The sequence below is a fragment of the Epargyreus clarus genome, unplaced genomic scaffold (assembly GCF_041222505.1).
Source record: "Epargyreus clarus isolate Ecla_fem2 unplaced genomic scaffold, WU_Ecla_fem_2.2 ptg000007l, whole genome shotgun sequence".
In the NCBI taxonomy this organism is placed as follows: domain Eukaryota; kingdom Metazoa; phylum Arthropoda; class Insecta; order Lepidoptera; family Hesperiidae; genus Epargyreus; species Epargyreus clarus.
In genome coordinates, this window is record NW_027332215.1 from 7,925,833 (window position 1) to 7,948,810 (window position 22,978).

The 22,978-nt window shown below is 34.9% G+C and overlaps 1 protein-coding gene across 3 annotated transcripts in view; it reads right to left on the reverse strand.

The window, feature by feature from the left end:
• The window catches only part of BmMET2 (juvenile hormone resistence protein II), a 189,986-nt gene that overhangs the window by 138,369 nt on the left and 28,639 nt on the right, over positions 1 to 22,978 (reverse strand). For 2 of the 3 annotated variants that reach the window (XM_073074495.1, XM_073074496.1), the window contains exon 1: positions 20,340 to 21,791. The exons of the other annotated variant lie outside the window; for it this stretch is intronic. In XM_073074495.1, coding sequence (XP_072930596.1) covers positions 20,340 to 21,619 — 1,280 coding nt within the window. In that variant the 5' untranslated portion in view covers positions 21,620 to 21,791. Of the gene's footprint in view, positions 1 to 20,339; positions 21,792 to 22,978 lie in introns of those variants that run through there. 3 annotated transcript variants of the gene reach the window in all.

Consider the following 22,978-nt stretch of genomic DNA (forward strand, 5'->3'; position numbering starts at 1 on the left):
TACTAAGGGGCTATTATATTTAGATGGTAGAACCGTTCGAGGTGCGATTCCAGAGGCCACTTTAATATATGAAAAATTTAAATATGTAAGCGTCCACCAAAATTTAAAAATACTATTTTGCTAGGAGTAGAAACAGACTTGGTAGAACCTCCCGAGTAGGAACTACTAGTTTACCACCTTGCAAATATATAAATTTTATATTACACGATTACACAATTTACATGTCTATAGAGTTACTAGAGTAGTATCACTATCTAGAAGGCGCGTGATTAATGAAATAAATGCAGATAGGACTCAGGATTTAGATAGAACAAATGGTCATGGACAAATCCTGTCATAGTTGGATTCATTCATGTGACAGACTTCCACGGGCTGCAGAGCCACTTCGCACCATACGAATTTCATTAATGTCATAGTTGTCCATGAATTGTAGAGTTTCACACGAAATTAAATTCGTCTCTTAGAACTTTATGAATTGCAGCGCAACTTCAAATTAGATAGATTTCATTCGTACGACAGTTCCACTACATAAAATCAAACCACACGTATAGGCGCGCTCGATTGAGCCGCTCGAACTCATTTTCAATTTTTATGATGAAGTTATAAAGCCAAGTGCACACGACAATTAAAACATCGCATACATTTAGTACGTATGTATATAGGATTAATTACAAAATAACTATGCCCAGTTATTTCGTAAGTCGTCGTCGTTAATCCATTACTGTCCTACTGCTGGGCCCGTTCTCCTCTAACTTTAAGAGTGACTTAAGCCGTAATTGACTTCACCCGTACTTGAGAATTTCTTTAGAACTCTCAGTCGACCAGATTCCCTCGCGACATTTTTCATCATCGTTATGTAAATTCTAATATGCACATCATAATTAATTTCTAATATGCACATGATTAAAAAAAACTAAAGTCTGTCTGGGAATTGAAGGACTATCAATCCTCTAGTAGTCTAGTATACTCCAGGCCTCCCCTAGTTGTGTAAAAATATCCCAAAAGTAAGTTAAAAATATTTAAGACTAGCTGACCAGGAAAACTTTGTACCGCCTCAAAATCTATTTATCAAGTATATTTCATACAAAATATAGCCTATGTTACTCGTGGATAATGTAGCTTTTAAATGGTGGAAGAATATTTATAATCGGTCCAGTAGTTTTTGAGCCTATTCATTACAACCAAACAAAGATTTCCTCTTCATAATATTAGTGTAGATATACGAACATAAATTATCTTCTATATATATATAAAATCGAAAAGATACTCACGTTCAAAACGTATTAATCAAGGTTTTGACTAAACTACTGAAACTACAATCATGAAATTTGAAATATAGCTTCATTTTATAATGTAAATGCGCACTAAGAACGGATTTTTTGATATTCCACCGTTAAGGGGGTTAAATGGGGGTTGAGAGTTAGTATGAAAGTCCGTCAGTTTTAAAGCAAACCGGATGAAAATTGGTATTTAGCTTTTTGATTTAAAATAATAAAAATCTAATCTAAGGGTTTTTCCAAAATCAACCCTAAAGGTAGTTAAATAGGGGTTGACAGCTTATTTTAAATTTGGCCATTTTGAAAGCTAGCACTATGAAAGTTAGCCATTGCTTTACTGGTTAGATATAATAGAACTTTAGTTCTACTGTTTTTGTAAAATCAACCACTATGTGGGTTAAATAAGGGTTGTAAGTTTGTATGGAATTGCCCCAGTTTTGATGTAAACTCTATGAAAATCGGTATTTGGGTGATTAAAAATAATTAAACACTTATTTCACCATTTTTGGAAAATCAACCCTTAAGTTGGTTAAATAAGGGTTGACAGCTTATTTTAAAATTTGCACATTTGAAAGCCAGCACCATTAAAGTTAGCCATTGCTCTACTGGTTAGATATAGTGGAACTTTAATTCTACTGTTTATGGAAAATCAACCCTTATGTGGGTTAAATAAGGGTTATAAGTTTGTATGAAAATCTCCCAGTTTTGATCTAATTTCCATGAAAATCTGTATTTAGCTTTTTGATAGAAAATAATTATTAAACACCTTTTTCATTGTTTTTGGAAAATCAACCCTTAAGTTGGTAAAATAGGGGATGACAGGCTATTTTAAACTTTGCCAGTTTGAAAGCCGGCACTATGAAAGTTAGCCATTGCCTTACTGGTTAGATATAGAGGAACTTTAATTCTACCGTTTATGGAAAATCAACCCTTATGTGGGTTAAATAAGGGTTGTAAATTTGTATGAAAGTCCCCCGTTTTGATGTTATCTCTATGAAAATCGGTATTTGGCTTTTCGATAGAAAATAATTAAATACCTATTTCATTGTTTTAGGAAAATCATCCCTTAGGGTCGTTAAATGGGGGTTGGAATTTTATTTCAAACTCCGTTAATTTGGAAGCAGACACCAGGGAAAACTTGCATTTGGCTCTCTGGTTGGGAATAATAGAACTTTTTAAACACCATTTATAGAAAATCTACCCTTAAGAGGGTAAAATAGGGAATGAAACTTCGTTTAGAAGTCCGCAGATTTTGAAACAAAGTCTATGTAAATTGGTATTTGGCCTGCAGATTGAAAATAATAGGGCACTTATTTCATCGTTTTTGGAAAATCAACCCTCTAGGTCGTTTAATAGGAGATGGAACATTATTTTAAAAACCATTCATTTGGAAGGAAGGACTATGAAAACTATCATTAGACACAATGAAGCATCTGAGTCACTGTTTTTTAGATAAAAAAAAAATCAGACGCGCTAATGTCCTTATACGAGAATCTTTTAGGTTCGAAGTGAGAAACATGAAATTTCAGATAGCGTTATATTCACACAAAAGGTGCAAATTTCATATATAATGCGCATTTTTATTCTCATGGACATATGGTCCATGAGAATAAAAATGCGCATTTTTTACCACCACTTTGGATACACTGCTTGCTGATATTTTGTCCCTGCCGTGGGGTATGGTTGTGGTTATACGTGGATTAGTGATTGTGATGTGGTAGACACATTGACCTTGGATAAAAATTTTGGGCTAGAATAGGGCTACATTATCCCTTGCCTGATGTAAGAGTTTAAATGGGGACTTCTGGTGTTGCGGGCGGATAGAATGGGAGCTCTAATCGCCCAGCCAGCAACCCTGGAAAGAACCACTGTATGTTAGGCCGCATACCTTAAGCTAAAATCCAAAAGTTGTTAGAGGGGGTTTTAGTGCGTTAATAATTTGCCATACGGTTAACACCAAACAGTTACCATACGGTTCCCATGTATACGTTATGGATCGTTATCATTTTTGCATACTGGTTAGGTATTTTATAGGTCAGAAAATAACATGGACGGTTCCTATGGAATATTGTAAATAATAATTATTGTATCTTACATGAAACTTATATTTTACAGAAGTTTTATTACAGTCCAATTAGAGGTTTAGTGTATGTTTCTGATGAAATCTTGCCCAAATAGAGACACACATTGACGAAAAAAAAATGCATTAATATTCAATTAATAAAAAGAAAAAAAATATTAATGTTACTTTATCGTTAAAGTTGTTAAAGGTACAAATTTACAATTACAGTTATTTGTATGTCATATCATATTTCTTACGCGAGCGAAGCCGCGGGTTCTGCTAGTCAAAATATATTTTCAACATCAAATTCTGTTCTGTTCTGTCAAAAAAATTATATACTTATTTATGTAAAACACAACATATAATTACAGGCTAACCTAAAAAATAAATTAAATATTATATATATTTAATTCTTTTATTTTAAGATTATAAGCGTATTCCTGCAATATTTTACGAGGAATACGCTTTTGGATTTTGGATTCCCTATGGATTCATAAACCGTATATTACATAATTTGTAATATAAATCATAGCCGAGTATTAAGTGAGTATCAGTCATTACAAACCGCATCGCAATAATAAAGTTGCAAACACCGTTCTGAAGAGCGAAGCAATCAATTCGATTGCTTTATCTCCCCATGAAACAAGTTCACGTACCCAGTTAAAAACTATACAAATATTGGAGGACAAACTCAAATGTTTGAGCTGTACGGTACGGTCTTCTATACGTAAAATGAATCTAGTGTATTTGAAGGACAAGTCTATGAAAGTGAGTATCTTAGTATCGTAGTGGGTAAGGAAGGTTATACCCCTACATCTTCCATGTACCCCTAATAACCTTTTGAGATTCAGTTGTAAATTAATTTCAACTAGCCATCGAAAATGTCAATAGAAGTGGTCAGTACCACGGTCGTCTGTAATTAACTGAAAATAGAATCGAAGCTCTAACCATCGATAATTGGCCCCTTGCGTGTAGTTTAGACTAACTTATAACAGCTTATGTACATGTCCTTACATTACCAGTTGAAACCACAGTAAAATAGCGCTTCACACTAGTTTTGAACAAAATACACGTGCGTAGGTGGTAACCGCTGTCAAACTAAGGATTTTTAGCAAGGGCCGAAGTACCGAAATGTGTCATAAACCACAAAATAATTAAACTATTTTAAAAATATATTACTTTATAGGATCAACGATGCAGTCGTAAGTCATAATGGTAAGTTGCAAATTCATAGTCACATAACTGTCTAAAAAGCCTAATGATATTCTGCCATCGTATCTTAATGAAAGATTGATGGACAGTTTAACTAAGGGTTCTTAGACTAAAAACATTAAGTCACAAATTCATACATGGATTACGTAAAATTATGCAAATTCGAAAATATGAGCACAACGAGTTTTCTAATAGCTATATTCATTGAATCTAACTAGCTATATTCATTGAAGCTATTAACTTAAGGCAATATAAATCAGATTAAATCAAAGCGACCTGAGAGCTGCTACAGGAAGCACTACGGGTATTCAAGGCTGACCACGGCCACGGCCAAGTCAACGAAGAACGCGCGCTCGTAGTTGCGCGGTCTTGATCGTGAGAAAGATGTGCTGTCATTAAATCAGAGCTTTCCGATAGCACTGGAGATGGTATTGGAGCCATTCACTTTTAAGATGGTTATTATCTCTAGAGGATAATTGCAGCGGAATAAATTCCGGAACTTCCTCGGAATCGTCACCAGATTAATCTAACTCTGACTCTTGTAAGGTTAGAAAGATTTCTGCCACCCGTAGTGCTAAAATCAAGAGGAAATCACACAATGTACTATATATAGTACAGCAGGATACAGATACAAATAAATATTACTACATTCTGTTGTACTTTATACAGAACATAACAATGAAACGCGACGTCAGAAAGATTTGACATATTTTGAGTAAAAAATATTACACTAAACCATGAAATTGAACTGTTATATAGTTAATTATAACATATTATTAAATATTTATTTGAATAATAATGAGATAAATACATATTTACTTACTTTTGCGTGGGCACACGCTCGCACGTCTCCCTTCCGTCGTATTTAAAAAAAAAAACAGATAAGTTAACATTTGACGTTTGAATTCTAAAACATAGCTCAAGAGGCCAATAGATGTCGTGGTGATAATATTACATTGTTTCAATTTAAAAAACGTACAAAATATTTTTTTATTTCTTACGTACTATGGAAAGTACAACCATCAAGTATCAAGAGGAAATCACACAATGTACCCAGGAGGTTAAAATGTCAATGGTAAAATAAATACACTTCATTTTATGGAAATACTTCTGTGAGAGTGTCAACATGTCCCACAAAAAGGAACTTTTGAGATTTTATCGTGAAAATAAATAATATCCAGTAAGTTAAATATTAAACCATACCAAACATAGGCAAAGATAAATTTCATTTAAAACAAGTTGTAAAAGTAACTTCAAAGCACTGGTTGAACATACAACGTTTAATACTAACAAGATGTTAGTACTACCTCAACGTTCCATTTTGCATTAGAGAACAAATAAAGCGCGAAGAAAATAAAAAACAATCTGCTGTTACGTATGCAGCGACGGCTTGTTGAATCGCGAAATGAAGTCTAGTATACGTTTGTGTACCTCGGGAATTGTGTGGGTAACACAGTTATTAAATAGCATTCGTACGTACACGTAATGAATTGCACGCTCCGTAAAGGCGTTGCAATATTCCTTTTATATTTCTGTTATATTCCTTTTATTTTACTTACTTCCTGTTTTAAATGCGACTAGATCTTTTTGGTATTCATATACATTCAATTTACCAAAGTAAATCTTATATATAAAATTCTCGTGTCACAATGTTAGTTAACCTACTCCTCCGAAACGGCTTTACCGATTTTCACCAAATTTTATAAGCATATTCAGTAGGTCTGAGAATCAGCTACTATCTATTTTTCATACCCCTAAGTGATAAGGGTTGTTCAGCTTTAAATTTTTTTTATTAAATAGCAACACTACGTTTGCCGGGTCAGCTAGTACAAATATATTTGTCTAACAAACAAAAAAAAATACCACTAAGAAAATATTATTAATAACTAACATAAACTTCATTATCATCATTATCATTCATCTGTCATTGCTAAAAAATAATGATTGATAATAACTTTATTAGATCTCCGGATCAATGAATATTCTTCATCACCGAACCAACTTAAGCGAATATTCAATAATTATCCTCAAAGTTAACGTTTATGAACTTTTCTGAAACCATATCAGAACCCTTGGTATGAGTTTTTACGTTTTTAGAAAAATGATGTTTTTGGTGTTTGTTTACGTATTTGCCCATATGTTTCCAATCAGCGCCCCTAGCGGATTGTATCAGAACCGATTGGGAAATACGTAAACAAAAATAAAAACAGACATTTTTGTAAAAACGTGAAAACTCATACTAAGGGTACAGGTCACCGATAACAGACACACGTGCCTACATCACTACTTAGTAAGAGAAACGCAACAATCTCCGACATTGGTGAAACTACATTTTATCGGGTTGATTGCAATCGTCCTAACAGTATCCACGTAACACCCAGAGGGCTGTACGTTTGGGAAATATACCTGAAACACGGCGTGGCCGAGTGCCGTGCAGTATTAGTTTGTAGCATGTGGAAAATGGACTGTTGATTACATTCATCGAAGGTCGCTCGTGTCGGCTAAGGCTTCGGTTATATCTATACACTTTAAACGTGTTAGGTGCGTGCCGTGGTACAAAAAGTATTCTCCTATAGCGTATTTACGTAATGATACTCGTATGTACCACAATACAGTCATGCAGGCACAGACCATGCCAGTCAAAATATTGTACAGATATAGGAAATGTTCATCACAACGCGTGCCGTGGTACAAACCATAAGAGCATGACAAATCCACCAAGCAATCTCAAAAGTAAAAGGCAATGCACAAACGCGCGCATAATCGCCTGCTTCAAAAACATATTATTACGATGAAGGTACTATAATATCCAAAAATATCCATATTTTCCATGAAGTAGTACTCACATTTACTAAGAACCTATCTTACTTTACTTACTTACTGAATATATCTTAAGTTTTATTGATCTAAATTAATAAATATTATGATAATGTAAGGTACTATAACAGTCCATATTTACAGTATCGTCATCGTCTGCGACATGTTGTGATCGCTTTGTTTTATGGGTGATAATAACGCAAGCAAATAGGAAGGAATCATACAGGGACCTTAAGCGCCCTCGACAAGTTATGAAGTTTGCGCCCTTCGAGACTTAGAGACACTCTCCGAGACCGACATGTCTTAATCGCCTTGTTTTATGGGTATAGCGAAGGAATGAGTGATAGTAACGACAACAATAAGAAGAATCATACAAGTGTTCACAGACATCGTTATAGTTGGCATCGTAAGCGCCCCGACAAGATTTCAAGTTTGCATCCTCTGAGAATGTTTCAAGAAGAAGAATAATAAAATGATCCTAATCATTCAATTTGGTAAATCTCCTTTTTTCACAGACATCTCTCATTACTATATTTTATGCATGTACGACAACCTACTTTCTCCGACTTATTGTATTGTAGTTATTTTCTTATGTAGTTCAAAAAAATTTGAAAGTTGCAACCCTGGCAGTTGCCCGTCAAGCCTGTCCCTAGCTATGGCTCTACACAGACATATGAATACCACCGATATATGCATGTGAATACCATTGAACACGAACTTTGACAATTAAAGTACAAATGTTTCTTTTAATTATGATTTATGTCGGTTATTAATAATCAAACTGTACAAATTCTTGCTTAACAAAGTTCGACATAATATCGAATTTTATTGTCAAATTTCGATCTGTAGTAGGGAAAAAATGGATAGTCTGATTATTATTATTTATGTTAATAAATTTTGATCTTAAAATTAATAGTTATTATTATAAGTGTTAATGTGTAACTATGTAGTTTATCACAGCATCGGTATGTATTTCACAGTTATCTTATCTGAATCATTGAGCTCTTATCTGATATTAAGTCAGATGCGATCTTGAATGTAGTGCGCTGTATTGAAACACGCCTTTTCAGTCTCCCCTTTATTCTAAGTGTAGCTTTGATATATGGAGTCCGTCAGAAAAAAACTCTGATAACACAGTTACCTGTTAGGTAATGTAAATAACCATCGAGTATAATTACTATAATTATACTCGATGGTTATTTCCTAGCTGTCACCTGCAACTGACTTTACCGAACAGGGGTCCTAACTAAGAATTCCCAGATTCGTTGTTGTAGAAGACTCATCATATTAGTATCTTGCTATGTTTATAGTCTAATTTCCTACTGAGAATTAAGCGGCTTTCATCATCAACCTATACTCGTACCTATTACTGACCCACTGTTGGGCACGGGTCTCCTCTCTAATAAGAGCAACTTAGGCCATAGCTCACCACGCGGTCCAAGTACGTATTGGTAGACTGCACACACTATTGAAAACTATTTAGAGGTTTTGAGGTTTCAGCACGATATTTTCCTTCACCGTTAAGTAATTGGTAATTAATTTCTAATTTTCTACACTATCGTTACAGTGCTATTTGTCGCAGTGAAACGTAAAATCTATCAAAATTAAAATTGCACTATGTTTGGCTTTGGTATGACATTGACCTTTCAGAAACGCCCTGCTAAAGTAAACGGGTTGGTTACCACTAGTTCTACTAGGGCAAACTTCCGTCCCCGTGCTAAGAAAGTTAAAACATCACATTCTCGCCGGAAATTTAGCCTTACGAACATGAATCAGTACTATGTAGCTCATTTGTTATTGAATATCACATTGATTGATATTGACATTGTTTGATTGACTGTATTTATACTGATACAATACCTATGAGCTTAAACCAAAAATGTGGCTTCAGATTCGAACTTCGGACCTTCAGAGGAAAAGTAGAATTCATGTTACTGGACTTTCACTGCTACACGAGTAGCTCTATTTCATATTGAAATTTTACGTTCAGATTTTATTTCAATCCAAAATGGTAGTGTTCCCAAGGGATAAATTACAATTTTGAAGGCGCCAATCACCAGTCTATGCCATCGATCGATAGTAGATTAATTGACGTCGATCTTATAATAGTCACCGATCACTGACTGCGTTCGAAGACACGGGTTAAAGCTAGTATTAGTATAATTATCTCGGTCCACGGAGCCTCCTCCGATTAGTGAGTGCGCACATCCGTGAATTTCGCTTAATTCCGACATTTCTGTGTGATCGGGCAAAGAGAAGTCTATTAGTGTGATGCATCCCTTGCGAATCATAAGCTAATTACGTATATCGGAAATCGGAACTGTATTTAGACACCATGAGTTGGTCAAATCTAATATCTCCTATACTCAATTATGTCCTGACGAAGTCATTACTGTCCCGCTGCTGGGCCCCGGTCTCCACCCAGAATAAGCAGGACCAGGGCGTAGCCCACCGCGCTGGCCAAGTGTGTATTAGTAGAATTCACCTTTAAAAACTTTTTTTAAGATCCCTCTGGTTTCCTCACGATGTATTCAAGTAAGTGATGATCAATTTCTACTAATACGCACACAACTTTGAAAAACAGAGGTGCGTGCTTGGAATACGAACGACGGACCTCTCAATTGAGAGGCCGAATTTCAACCACTAGGCTAACCCTTAACCTTAACTTAATCAATTATTGAAATTCGAAGGAATTGTTCAAAAACATACGAAATTTGTGATTGACTTAGCAAGGTAAAAACTATTGTTAGGTATCTTTTTCGAGTACGGCCTAAGTTGTAAAATATGTAGTTATATTAGCGGACATTGTCATGATTTTTATGCAAAAAGCAGCAGTAGCAGGCTGGACATATGGAGAAAAAGTGTCATTCACAAATTATTACCGAATGACAAGTTGTTCTGAAAACCTCAAAAGTGTGAAGCGGGTTAAAAGTTTCACAATCTTTAAACCTATATATTCATAATCTTTAAACCTATATATTTAATCTCTTTCATACTGGAACAAGTAAATGTTACTATAAATATCAAGTCCACTCTTCCAAGCCTTTTCATGAAGAGAGAAACATTTCTGAGAGGAGAGTGCTTGTAGACGCGAATCCCGTTCTCTTAGTGCCGAAATTTCCGAGTCGTGATAGAATAAGGAAACGTCTATTTATTTATTTAATGCTTTCCACTTTTCGCATTTAAAGCACATCTTTAAATAGTTTCAGGCATACTCCACTGTATTAGGCTGTTGACGATGTCAAGTAGTGAGTGCTTACGTCTGTTACAAATAAAATCAGTCATATCCAGGTTTCTTTTTAAGTTTGAAAATTGATAACTTTCCACATAAATTGTCAAAATTTTGAACTGTATTGATGATTATTGACGAATTAAAATTACGAATGGAATGAATTTACATCTCTCTAGCTAAGGTCCGAAGTATGAATGAAAGATTTTGTGCCGATATTTGCGTAGTAAAAAATAATTATTAATTGTTGTAACTGCGAAGTCAATCATATTCACTTTAAACATTTTCCTAAGTTTTTTAATGTGTTACCGACCTTTGAGGACTAAGTTGAAAAGTCTCGAAAAAAATTAATCAACTTTCTTATCACACTCTTTAAAGTAAACACAACAGCGCTTAATATTGCTGATATTAGGAACAAATAAATGTGCCCGTGATTCCCTTACGGAGTTCCAAAATTACAAGAGGCTCAACCACCTTCAACTTTTAAAGGTGTATGAAGTCTGCTCAAACTTGAACAGTATAGTGGACTATGTCCACTCTTAACCATACATCGCATTTAGAGATACCTCTGGTTTACAGACAAATCTAATAACTTAAGTAGATTTTCTAAGAAACATGTGAACGTATTTTACTGTTTTGAAAACTTCCTATTTCCAGAAACATTTTCATTTTAATTTTCGTTATTACTTCTCATTTAGTTATTTACTTTTCAGGCTACACGTGTGTCGAAGAAATTAATTTAGAGTAATGTGTTCTACAGCTTTTGGTGCTTAATAAAGAAAATAATCTACAAGTAAGGCTGGCCGCTTCTTGGCTACTATCGTTCGAGCAACTGGTAGCTTAGCATACTCGACGACTATTTAGTAACTTTTGCATCTAAAGACGCGTAGTCAGTTTCGGGGTTATCGCTTGATATTTAAAAAAACAAATACCTACAATTTTACAGTTAAAAATTATAGTGATGACTATTGAATACTGTAATAGTCATGCTTGGTCTTTGTTACATACGCATTTCGATCGAATACATTCATTTAATATTCAATAGATTTAGGTTTTGACCTAGTAACCAATGTGTATGAAAACTTATGTACATATTTTATAACTAAGCATACGCTTCCGGCAAAGAAAAATACCGTGCAAAATATTTATACTGTATCAATTATTCATTGTCTAGAAGCATAAATTTAGGAAGGCAAACAGTTTATCATAGCGTTGTGATATTTGTCGAGAAGAGTGGCCTTCATATGATTTTGGAATTGAATCTGATTTTAAATCAGAAAAGCCCTTCGTGGTTCAACCCAGGTAGCCTCACCGCTACTTCTACTGTCTCATTACAAGTCAAGCTCTACTGCGTTCTGATTTAAAATATAAAGTCATCATGAGAGCACGCGACAATGTACTGCGCGATTTTTGTTGGTTCAAATACAGTTTTCATACGTATGATATAATACGTTTTTATTGGCATCGAATGTAACTATTTGATTAATAAAACTTACGGCATTATCACATGAACGAGACTGTGTAAAGTTATTTAAAAGTTATACTTGAGGTTTCAAAAGTTCGAAGCCCCAATTTTAATTTTAAATATCCAGGTGGGATTAGTATAGTAAATCTAAGTTAGTGTGATTTCTACTCTTGTCTCTCGGCCGCCATCTTTAAATGGGGTACATATTGTTGTTGTATTAAATTGAGTTATCCAAAACTATTTGTCGTAAAACCAAAAATAAAAATACTTCATAATAAGACTTAAACAAAATTTGGGAAATACCACTTCCGTATAACATTTTTTCTACTCATTTTATAGAAAAATGTCAAAGTATTATTTATTTTTTAGGGAAAGAGGGATTTTACGAAAGCAAATGTTTGACAAAAAATATTTACTATTGGTTTTTTATACTTTTAATTAAGTTTTGTGGCAAAAATAATGGACCAATATTTTTCCTTGAAAACCATTCTATTAAAACGTTCCAAAGTCGTAAAATCATTGGAAGAGAGGTATCGTACTCGTAAAATAAAATTTGTTCCCGCATTTTGATTTATTTTTGTTAATAACTTTGATATTTTTATATTTTTTTACATATATAATATAGGAGTAGTAGACGGGCATGCAGTTCACCTGAGGGATAATGGCTAGTGCCGCCGATGGTCATCTGTAATTAATCCCAGGCAGGATTAAATATTCCTACCTGAGGTTGGCCACAAACGCGCCGCTACCCCTGAGAACTAAACTGGAACGCCCCGAAAAAGTAAACCTTCAAACCAGAATACAGCAGTGCTTAACGCTGCTGTTATGAGGCAGAAATAGGTTGGGCGGTGGTACCACCGGCGTCGAACCACAACGGGTTCTACCACCTTCAAACAACAAAAAGGTTCTACAACAAGTTATAAGTAGAACTAAAGTAGTAGAACTTTCAGTTTGAGATGATAATTGTTGTTACAAATTTTCGTAAAGCAAACAGTTTGCGTAACAAAGCGGCAGCCAAAGGACAAGAGTTATGATTCCACTTGGATTCAGCTCTACACCGTTGGCATCCAGACAATATCATAGCGCCATCGGACTATTGCACGCTAAGGGCCATAAATTGTAGCATTTCAATAGGCTGGTGATACAAAGCGCCAATGCAAATGAATCCTTTGACATATTTGGTCCGTGTGATTTGTTTGACAAGATGAGTGAGCTATGTATGAACGTGAGTACGATCAATGTATTTAGCGGTCTACGTTTATTTGCAGTACAAACGTTGTGATAATGTTTGTATGCACATGTCATGATCGCTATGTAAATATATCGATGTTTCGAACGGTGATTTCGAAATGTTCTGCACGAAAATATGAACTTGATTGCCGTGTAAGAGATAGGGCGTACTAAACCTCACGTAAGATTTATATTCTTTTCGGGTTTGATTACAAATGACCACTATTTCAAGGGGCCACTTAATATAATGAGTTACATTCTCATTTGCTAACTCTATATAGTAAGTACTTAAAAATTGTCGTTGTACTACCGTGATGAAAATTAAGGCAAGTTTCCGTTCATAAAATGATTTTTTGTTGGAATTCAGCATTTCAGAGGATTACTTTAATCCTGCTCGAGAGAATTCTTCAAATAGCTACGCTCTAGTCAGAGGTGAATAATCGGAGTACTTTTTTATTTAACAGTAACTATCTTGTATCCTTATGAAGTTAATAGGGATCGAGAAAAAATAACTGAATTCAAATTATTAACGTTATAATGTTAAATTATGATGTAAGTTTGGCAAGTTATGATAAATGACAAACTTAAAGAAAGAAAAATATATTTTTTTAATGAAAAGACACCTATTAATTACTCCTTCATTTACTTCTTAACAAAGAATTATTGTATATGATGCTGATTAAATTACTAGATCGAATACATACAATTTGTATGAAAATATAATTTCTTTGCCGCAATTAATTAAATAGTATCGTATTAGTATGCGCGCACCGTAGACCCATCTTATTCGGCGTAGCCGTAGCATCGCTTGTAATGCTACGATATGGCCGTTCCGAACATTCAAAAAGAAACAGCATGTTCAATATCCATGGTTAAAAGTTTCTAGGTTAGCCTTCTAGAAGGTAAAAGGCACAATAGACGTATGTGCATATTGTGCATGAAATGATATTTTAGCTTTCATTTCGATTAACTTTTTAAACGGTTTTATTTTATTATGTTGCTTTAAAAGTGATAACACAGATTACTTTATTTTATGAAGAAAAATGCGAAAATGCGTTTAGGTTGAATTCAATATTTTATGTAATAAGTTAAATATATATATATATATCAGTATGCTACATAAAAATACTGCAATCGTAAATTCCCTGGAGTAATATATTAATATACGTTAAAAGTTCCCTTTGAATCGTTAAATATTTACACTTGTTGCTATTAAAGCAAACATTCTCTTTGATTGGAGCGAATGTAAACTTAAACGTTCATATTTGCGCTAGATACAGTGGTGCGGAAATTTCCTTTTGGAATTTTATAAAATAAATTTTCATCTTTGCTCTTTTTCACAATTTGCTAATTTTATATCGTCATAGTCATGTTTTATTCGCATGATACCAATGTTCGTCGTAATCCTGTTACCGTCTCACTTCTAGGCACGGCTCTTGAAATAAGAAGGAGAGGTCTTAAATTCCGCATATTTGAAATTTCTCAAATGCTGCTACAGTCAACGTTTGTTCTATAAACTGATCGGAGCGAACTTTGAACGAAGTCGAAATAAAAACAGGAGGCAAGGGACTGACTGCACAGTGATTACTTCAGGCTAATACTCGTACCTAATTTCTTCGATCAAACTTGTTTTTCTCATATGGAGTATATATACTCGATGAAAATATTGGACGCTTTTTAAACGACTTTATGTGACAATTATACTGAAATAGTTATAGCATTTCTTCAGGTATGATCTATTTGTCTGATGTGCAAGGTTATAATCATATAAAGATCTACATTAAGACTGTTTTTTTAAAGTGTATTTAAAATCGTATAACAGTATTTCAAGTTTCGCGTTGTAAATACTGATTGCGCCACCTACAATTATTAATTACCTAATTATAGATACAAAAACTCGTAATAAATGATCCCTTTGTATAAGACGTTCATAACAAGCGCTAAGTTATAGTTATAGTCACATCATTCCAGTAACATGTACGGATTAGCGATCATGTTATGTCATTCATCAAATATGCAAGGAACACCTTTCAATACTCCATTGTGCTATAAATAACATGTCTGACTGACAGACAGCATGTGAACTGATGATCGGAAATGATCTGAAATCGTCTAGACACCAAGGTTCCGCATTTGAAATCACCTGTTAACATAATACTCCTAACCCAGTTTTATTGGTGGTATTTTTATCGCGACCGGGTACAGCGAAGAAAATAGCTTTGAGAATAAATATTATTAAATGATCTAGACTATTAAATTTAAAATAGTATATTTTATTTTTAATTAAATTATTTACAATATTATAATAACTTAAACTAAATAAAAAAAACAATAAAAATATTTACAGTAATCAAAAAATAACTAAAATTATAATAAATAAAATAAATGAGCCAGATTGCTGCCCCGCGGCAGTGTACCCAAGACACTAGCAGCATCACCTCGTTGTATTGCCAAACGTATTTGTTGATCGAGGTAAGCTCCAGCTCTTGGGTCACCAGAGGTCTCAATCAAGCGCCAAGATAAATCTTTATAAAATCGCTTCGCTTCTGGTCCCCAATAAATAACAATCTTAAAAAAATAGTATATAAAATATTTATAATCAAATAATATTTACAAATTACAAAATACACCAATCTATTTTCGTTTGTTCATTGTTCATATTGTTCAAAAAAGTTTGCCCGCTCTGATACGTTTCAGATTTTAATCACTTAGTATGACATCTCTGCTTTGTCCAGCAGACTTAGTACTGTAGCTTTTGCAGTCAGAAGAATGAGACAGTTAACAGACATCTCCACTGCCAGGCTTGTCTATTTCAGTTACTTTCACAGCATTGTCTTATGGCATTCTACTGTGGGGGGTAGTTAGTTAGGGTACGCCGATGTTGTCTAATTTTATAAGTTATTTAAGATTTACACAAGCCGTGGAACTTAACTTTATCTGCATTAAATTAATAGCTTTAAGTTACATTTTAAATGGATGATGCTCTAATTTATATCAGTTTTATAAAATTTTAAAATAATGAGCTATAACAATAAGAAGATCCGTTTTACGATCTACTCCAACTCTTAAGTCGAAGTGCACCATATATTTTAAACTTACAGTTAAAAGTATTACTTGCCGGCTCTAGAAGTAATTACCTTTGTTGCCATAGTACTTTATCGAAGCTTATATTTGGGCTCATACGAGAGAAAATATTGTTAGTTTAATAATTTACACTAACGTTTTAAATGCGGAGGTAACTCTGTCAGTTTTACAGATAAGCTGCTGAAGAAGTTTTCATACGGTTAAACATGGAGATGTTTAGTCTCTAGGAAAAAACAAAGGTTTCGAAATTATAGGTTTAAATCTAATTTTTTGTCTAATACCATTAAGTAAAAAATAAGATAGAAGTAATGTATAAAAGTAAATTGCTTTAAGCTTAAAAATATAAAAATCATTGTATAAGTCTACAGAACGAAATAAACAAAACTGTGTCCTTATAATATCCGCCATAAGGAAATAAAAAGCGGCGTATTGACTAGTAAGGTTTCAGTTTATTAAAATTGGAAAAACAATCAACTTTTAAATGGACTCGTGTTAATTAAAATTGTTTGTATAACTCTATGGAATTTATATTTATAGACGCCATGGATACAAACCCTTTAGCGTTATTGTGAAAAAAAAAAAACATTGTTCCTTTCAAAGTTTTAAATCAAGTGGATACAGAAAATAAAATTAAAGTAGCTGAAATGGAAAAGCAAAACAAAGTGAAAAAAGTATTTTTAAGTTCTCTATAGTCAAAGGCATGTTACTTCTGTTTCATACGTACCTACATACGAGTACCTATATTGTATTTATTTGCCGTTTCCAATAATAATAGAGTACCTAAAGGAGTGATTATTTTAAAAGTAACAAATTCATTTAATACATTTTTAATATACAAAAAACAAGAAATAAATGTTTTATTATTGTGAGCGTGAGAGTACAATTAATGAGAATTTGTACTCTCGCGCAAAGGTGGTAGATCTAGTCGTGGTTCAACTCAAGGAGCACCATCGCCATACCTATTTCTACCATAAAACACAAGTGTTAAATGGAGCTGTGGTCCGGTTTGAAGGGAATGAGGGCTCTTCTTTATTCCCTTTCCACACGATGTGTTCGTAATCTTACGTGTAGCACAGTGACAGAAGAGTCACCCTCGGCTGACCTTATGCAGCCTTGAATCCTATTAGAGGTTGATTACTGGTGGCAATGGGTGGCAGTGACCAATTAGCAACTGCATGTTCTTTGCTACTTTAATTCCATTAAAGGATGTAAATAATAAGTATTATTTATAATCAACCCTCTTTCCCGTCGGTTTTTTATTTTGACTATTATCCCATAGATTAGTAAAGATACTTGGCCGCCTTGAAATTGAATGAAGCAACAAACGGCTTATTAGTAAGCTATTTTTTTGAATTCTTGACAAATAAAAACATTTTTAGAGAAAATTTACGAATAAATAGCTAATATAATACTACGTAATTTACATAATAAATAAATGATTATTTCATATATTTTAGGGACATTTTAGCACGGAGACGTGGCAAAACTTTTTTACGCAACTATTTCAATTCTGAAAACTGGGTACATTTTCTTGTTAGGAGTGAGTAATCTTTACTATTCTATGTATTATCCCGTAACTTTGTTTTGGCGAGGCGCTAATTGGAAACAAAAATACTTTTGAGGCCGTATATAGTTTCGGAGTGACAAATAATTCTGAAAGGGCCGTTGCTAACTTGGTTTTCGCAAATATATTCTCTCTACCATTTATTGATTTATTTTAAAGCGGTCAGTTTATTTGCATCACTTAAATCTGGAAGTGTGTCGTAGCAAAGTATGTCACAAACTTATAATAGATGCTATCGATTTAGCAAATCCTATGTTTGGTATTGATTCCACTGAATAAATAGAATAGTTCCGTCTATCCGCACTACGCAACTAAAATGTAAAAGGTCATTGCGAGAACGTTCTATAATTATTTTGAAGTAAGCTATTGCCATATTTAAATCGTAAGCTTTGTTTCATAGGTCAGCGAAAAAATTATAAGTCTATGGTTTCATATATATACAGGTGTATACAACACCTATAGTTCAACTGAGACTATTTCGACTCAAGCTTAATCGGTACTTGCTAAATCCGCATTTAAAAATACACTTTCTAAAGCCCCACACTAGGATTCCCTGTGCCTTGAGTGTTATGGACATATTCATCTAAAATTAATCATCCAGACATTTTTCTGACCAGGGATCGAACCCGGAACCTATTTCTTATCAAACCCTCATGGTCACCGCTCTACTACGGTCGCACTTGCATGTACAAAAACAAGTAATGCGAAAAATGGCAGATTATTCTTCCGCACTTCTGTTTCCAATTATTTGAAAATTAAAATTAATTATGACTTCCTTTGACGGTCAACGAAAACTTCGTGCGGTAACCGGACGAATGGTGGTAGAACCTCTATAGTTCTTATTTCTAGCGAAAAGTAGTTTTTACACCACCAAATTGGTGAAAGTATATATATATACTATATATCCCAGCTAACTTATATTTGAGGACACTATCTTAGTCCTGAGGAGGCCTTTAAAAAACCTACGTATAAATATCTAAGTATGTATGAAAATACGAAGTCGACCAAAACACCTGAGCAGCTTGCTGGACCAAACCCTGAACTAAATTCTGAAAAGAAACCAGTGCTCAGCAACCATATAGTTTGATTATCAATTTATTTTTGGAGAAAATTAACACAATTCGCAGTACATAAGTTCGCATGGCCGAAGTATAATTGCAGGTGCAGTAATAAATTGTTCTAATAGGCTACTGTATGTATATAATGAACAGGTTCAGGTATATTCAAATTTAATTTATACACCGCGCGTCGATACATGAATATATTCTATGTCGTAAGGCGTTATAGCTTCGAAAAATCGCTGTCAATAAGTTGAATGCTACAGAATTTCGCTTGTTATAAAATATTTTTAGTTTAATATATTTGAGTCAGTTTTGATTTCGATTATAGGTCACTTTAATGATATATTTTGCCCGGCTGCCAAGGAAGGATCATTAATTGTTTTTTAAGTTAAATATTGTATATATAAGTAGCTAATACAAAAATGTTTTAAAAATAAATAAATAATAATGTTAAAATTACAGTTGTTTCAAATAAGGAACCTGTTAAGATAAAACTGGATGGGATAGAAATAGAAATACTAAGTAGTGTCAAATTGTAACATTGTAACTGTGTAAAATTTTACGATATCAAAAGGGGCCCAACACTTTGTCCGCAGAGCCCCTAAGTAGAGTTATCGGGCGAAGTATTTCCCATATCCGTATATACACTAGCCGCAGATTGTGTCCGATAGAAACCGCCGTTGGCACTTGTTAGTAATTGAAATTATGACATACTGTTAATAATTGAATGATCGATTATGGCTATTACCTAGATTAACCGGTACATTGCAATTTCATATTTACAGCGGCCGACGTTTCGATTAAAAGATACATGAAGGAAACAAAAAGAAAATGAATGCCTATTTGCATATAAAACAAACCTTGTTTTTTTTGTTATAAAGAATTAGTTAATTTTTTTTTCGAATAAAGGTTAATTCCGACTGTATTTGTAGTTTAAAAGTATATGCAAAATAAACAAAAATACGAAATGCTATACAAACTAAACGAAGCACAAATATTTCAATTAAAATTATTGTCATGCACAAAACATCATGCCCTTAGAAAAATATTAAATTAACAATGAAAAAACTAAACATTTACGTAAACCGGCAATAGTTTACATGTTAAGTCTATTAAATGTAATAATAACACAATAATAAAATAATGGTGCGTTACTTTAAGCATAATATTACCGACATTTCCATTAACCACAGAAAGTCGCGGACTGCCTGCGATCTACAGGTGGATGATTGGCGCAAAACAGTAAGTAATAATAGGTGAAACATAAAACAACAAATTATTGTTAGTATAGACTATTAATGTAATAAACCATTATTAATTAAAAAAGTATAAACATACCCTTTAATTTCGTTGGGCTGGTACAGGGTCGGCATCGTGACAAGTGAGTTGACGGGATCGTTCATCCTCGGTGGCGACAGCACTTGATGCGCGGGCGTCGGTGGCACGACTGCCGGCTCCATTGCCATGTGTGGCATTTGTTGTATATTGTTAGAAGTCCCGGGCATTTGATACGCCAAGTGTGGCAGAGGAGGATGATACTGCAGTTGTGCCATGTGTGGAAGCTGCGGTTGTGCAATGTGTGGCAGCTGCGGTTGTGCCATGTGTGGCAGCTGCGGTTGTGCCATTTGTGGCAACTGCGGTTGTGCCATATGTGACGACTGCGGTTGTGCCATGTGTGGCAGCTGCGGTTGTGCCATGTGTGGCAGCTGCGGTTGTGCAATGTGTGGCAGCTGCGGTTGTGCCATGTGTGGCAGCTGCGGTTGTGCCATGTGTGGCAGCTGCGGTTGTGCCATGTATGGCAGCTGCGGTTGTGCCATGTGTGGCAGCTGCGGTTGTGCCATTTGTTGCAACTGCGGTTGTGCCATATGTGACGACTGCGGTTGTGCCATATATGATAAACCGGCCAAGTAAGGGTTTGGTGATGCTTGATATGGCATAGGCATTGGAGTGGATTGAACTTGTTGAAATGAAGACTCTCCTAAACTTAAGGATAGCTCGTCTTCGTCAATCAAATTACACAATTCATTTATGGTCTTATTTTCAATTCCAACTTGTTCTTCGCTTAGATTATCCTGACCTGGTATAGCTCCCTGCTGTACATTAATCATTGGTATTGGCATGTATGTATAATGTACCTCCTGAAAATCACGAGCAAACATGTCACACATGTAACTCTCAGAGCATCGCCCCGAAAATTGCAGGAAGTGGACAGAATTATTAAGCTCCGGAATGGAGCAGTCAGGGACTACGTGAAAAGTCTCCCGTGGTGCGTACAGCTTTTGCTCCGAAGATTTTTCTAATTGTTCCAGCATGGGCAGGAATTCCTCAGGCACCGGGTGGAATGGTTCCGGACCTACCCCGAATTCACCGAGTAAAAAATCTATTTGTTCCGAAATCGAAACGTCGGGCTCGTAGGATAGGGTAGGAGCTAATATGGGTATTTCTGCTTGCGACGGGGGGAAATTCAGCGGTTGGCCCTGGTCTGGCATCGGGTGACCTTCTTCTGGCACTTCTATTTCAATTTCCCTCGGAGGGCTCTCCGATTCTGACGACGTTGTTGACCAGCCCGAGCTTAAGCTCCACGGGGAGCTCGGCTCCTCTGCTGCGTCGTCTGACATCTTAATAAATGAAAGCGTCAAATATAATACGTCAATAATTAACTTTGTCGGTGTTCCGCACAGCGAAAGTTTATACCGAAAGTCTGAGCGAACAACTCGCGAATAAACTTATCGGTTGTCTGCTCTTCGTGGTTGGCGGGAAACTACTGCGCAGTGGAGTTGCACACGTGCACCGGCGGACGCATCGCGCGCGCACTGGCTCGCGCCCCGCCCGCTCCTCCCACCCATGCCCAAGCAACGTTATAAACAACTACAAATCCTTTATCTGCGTGTCTCACGATTGCTACGTATTGTGATAACGGCCGCTTCGGAGTGTCGCTTTAATTAACCTCCAACTACCGGGAGCTTTGAATCTTATCATTAAAAAGTATTGAGCAAAAGCTCGAAGTCGCGCTTTATTAATAAGTTAATTGACTCGAAAATAAAATTGTAAATGTTGAACATTATAAAGTAACTTTGCGCAAAAGCTGTAGGTAATTTTGTTATTATTTACTAAGATAAAATATACCTAACATGGCTCCGTTCATAAGTTATTTATTGACTCTTTGAACAGAAAAGTTCACTAAACATGTTTCCATATAAACCATATATTATTATATAAACGTATTGTTCTCCGCCTCGTTGTTATTGATTAGAGTTCTTATAATTTACCTCAATGCTAAAAATAACAACATCGTTAGATACGGTTCCGAGGTTTTATTCGTTTAACAGATTTTAAAAATAGCATGCAAATATAAACTTGTTTTTTTGTTGTTATCAGTTATATTTTTATTGCTTTAATTATTATTATTTTTTAAGATTTCGTCGTAGAAACTAACCACTATTTCGTAGATCGAAATGTCACTTTAAAAATGTGTACCGTAAAAGCGCGGGACAAATTCCGTAACATGCATCGCCCATAAGCCTTATGAGGTCCGATGTTAGACAGAAGCCTCCCTTTTTGACATCATCATACGGTCCAGTGCCTTCTGAATGGTTGCCCTCTATCTTGATTAGATTATCACACTATGACACTATACATTATAATACCGCACTATACCTTACATAAGCATTTCAAATACGAACCAATTAATGGACTATAGTAGTCCCCTTATTATCCCAATGCGGAATATGTCTTCTCTCAGAGTGAGAGGTGTTTAGACCACAGTCGGCCACGCCGGCCAAGTGCGTATTACTAGGCTTTGGTAGAATTATTAAGAGCTTCTGAGGCGTGTACGTTGCCTCACTATTTTTTTCTCCTTTATAGAAAGTAGTAATTGATTTATTATTATCATATGACTGTTAAATCACTGCATGTGATACATATACATTACTACTACTTTAAAACTTTAACAATGACCAACATAGCATAATAGTACA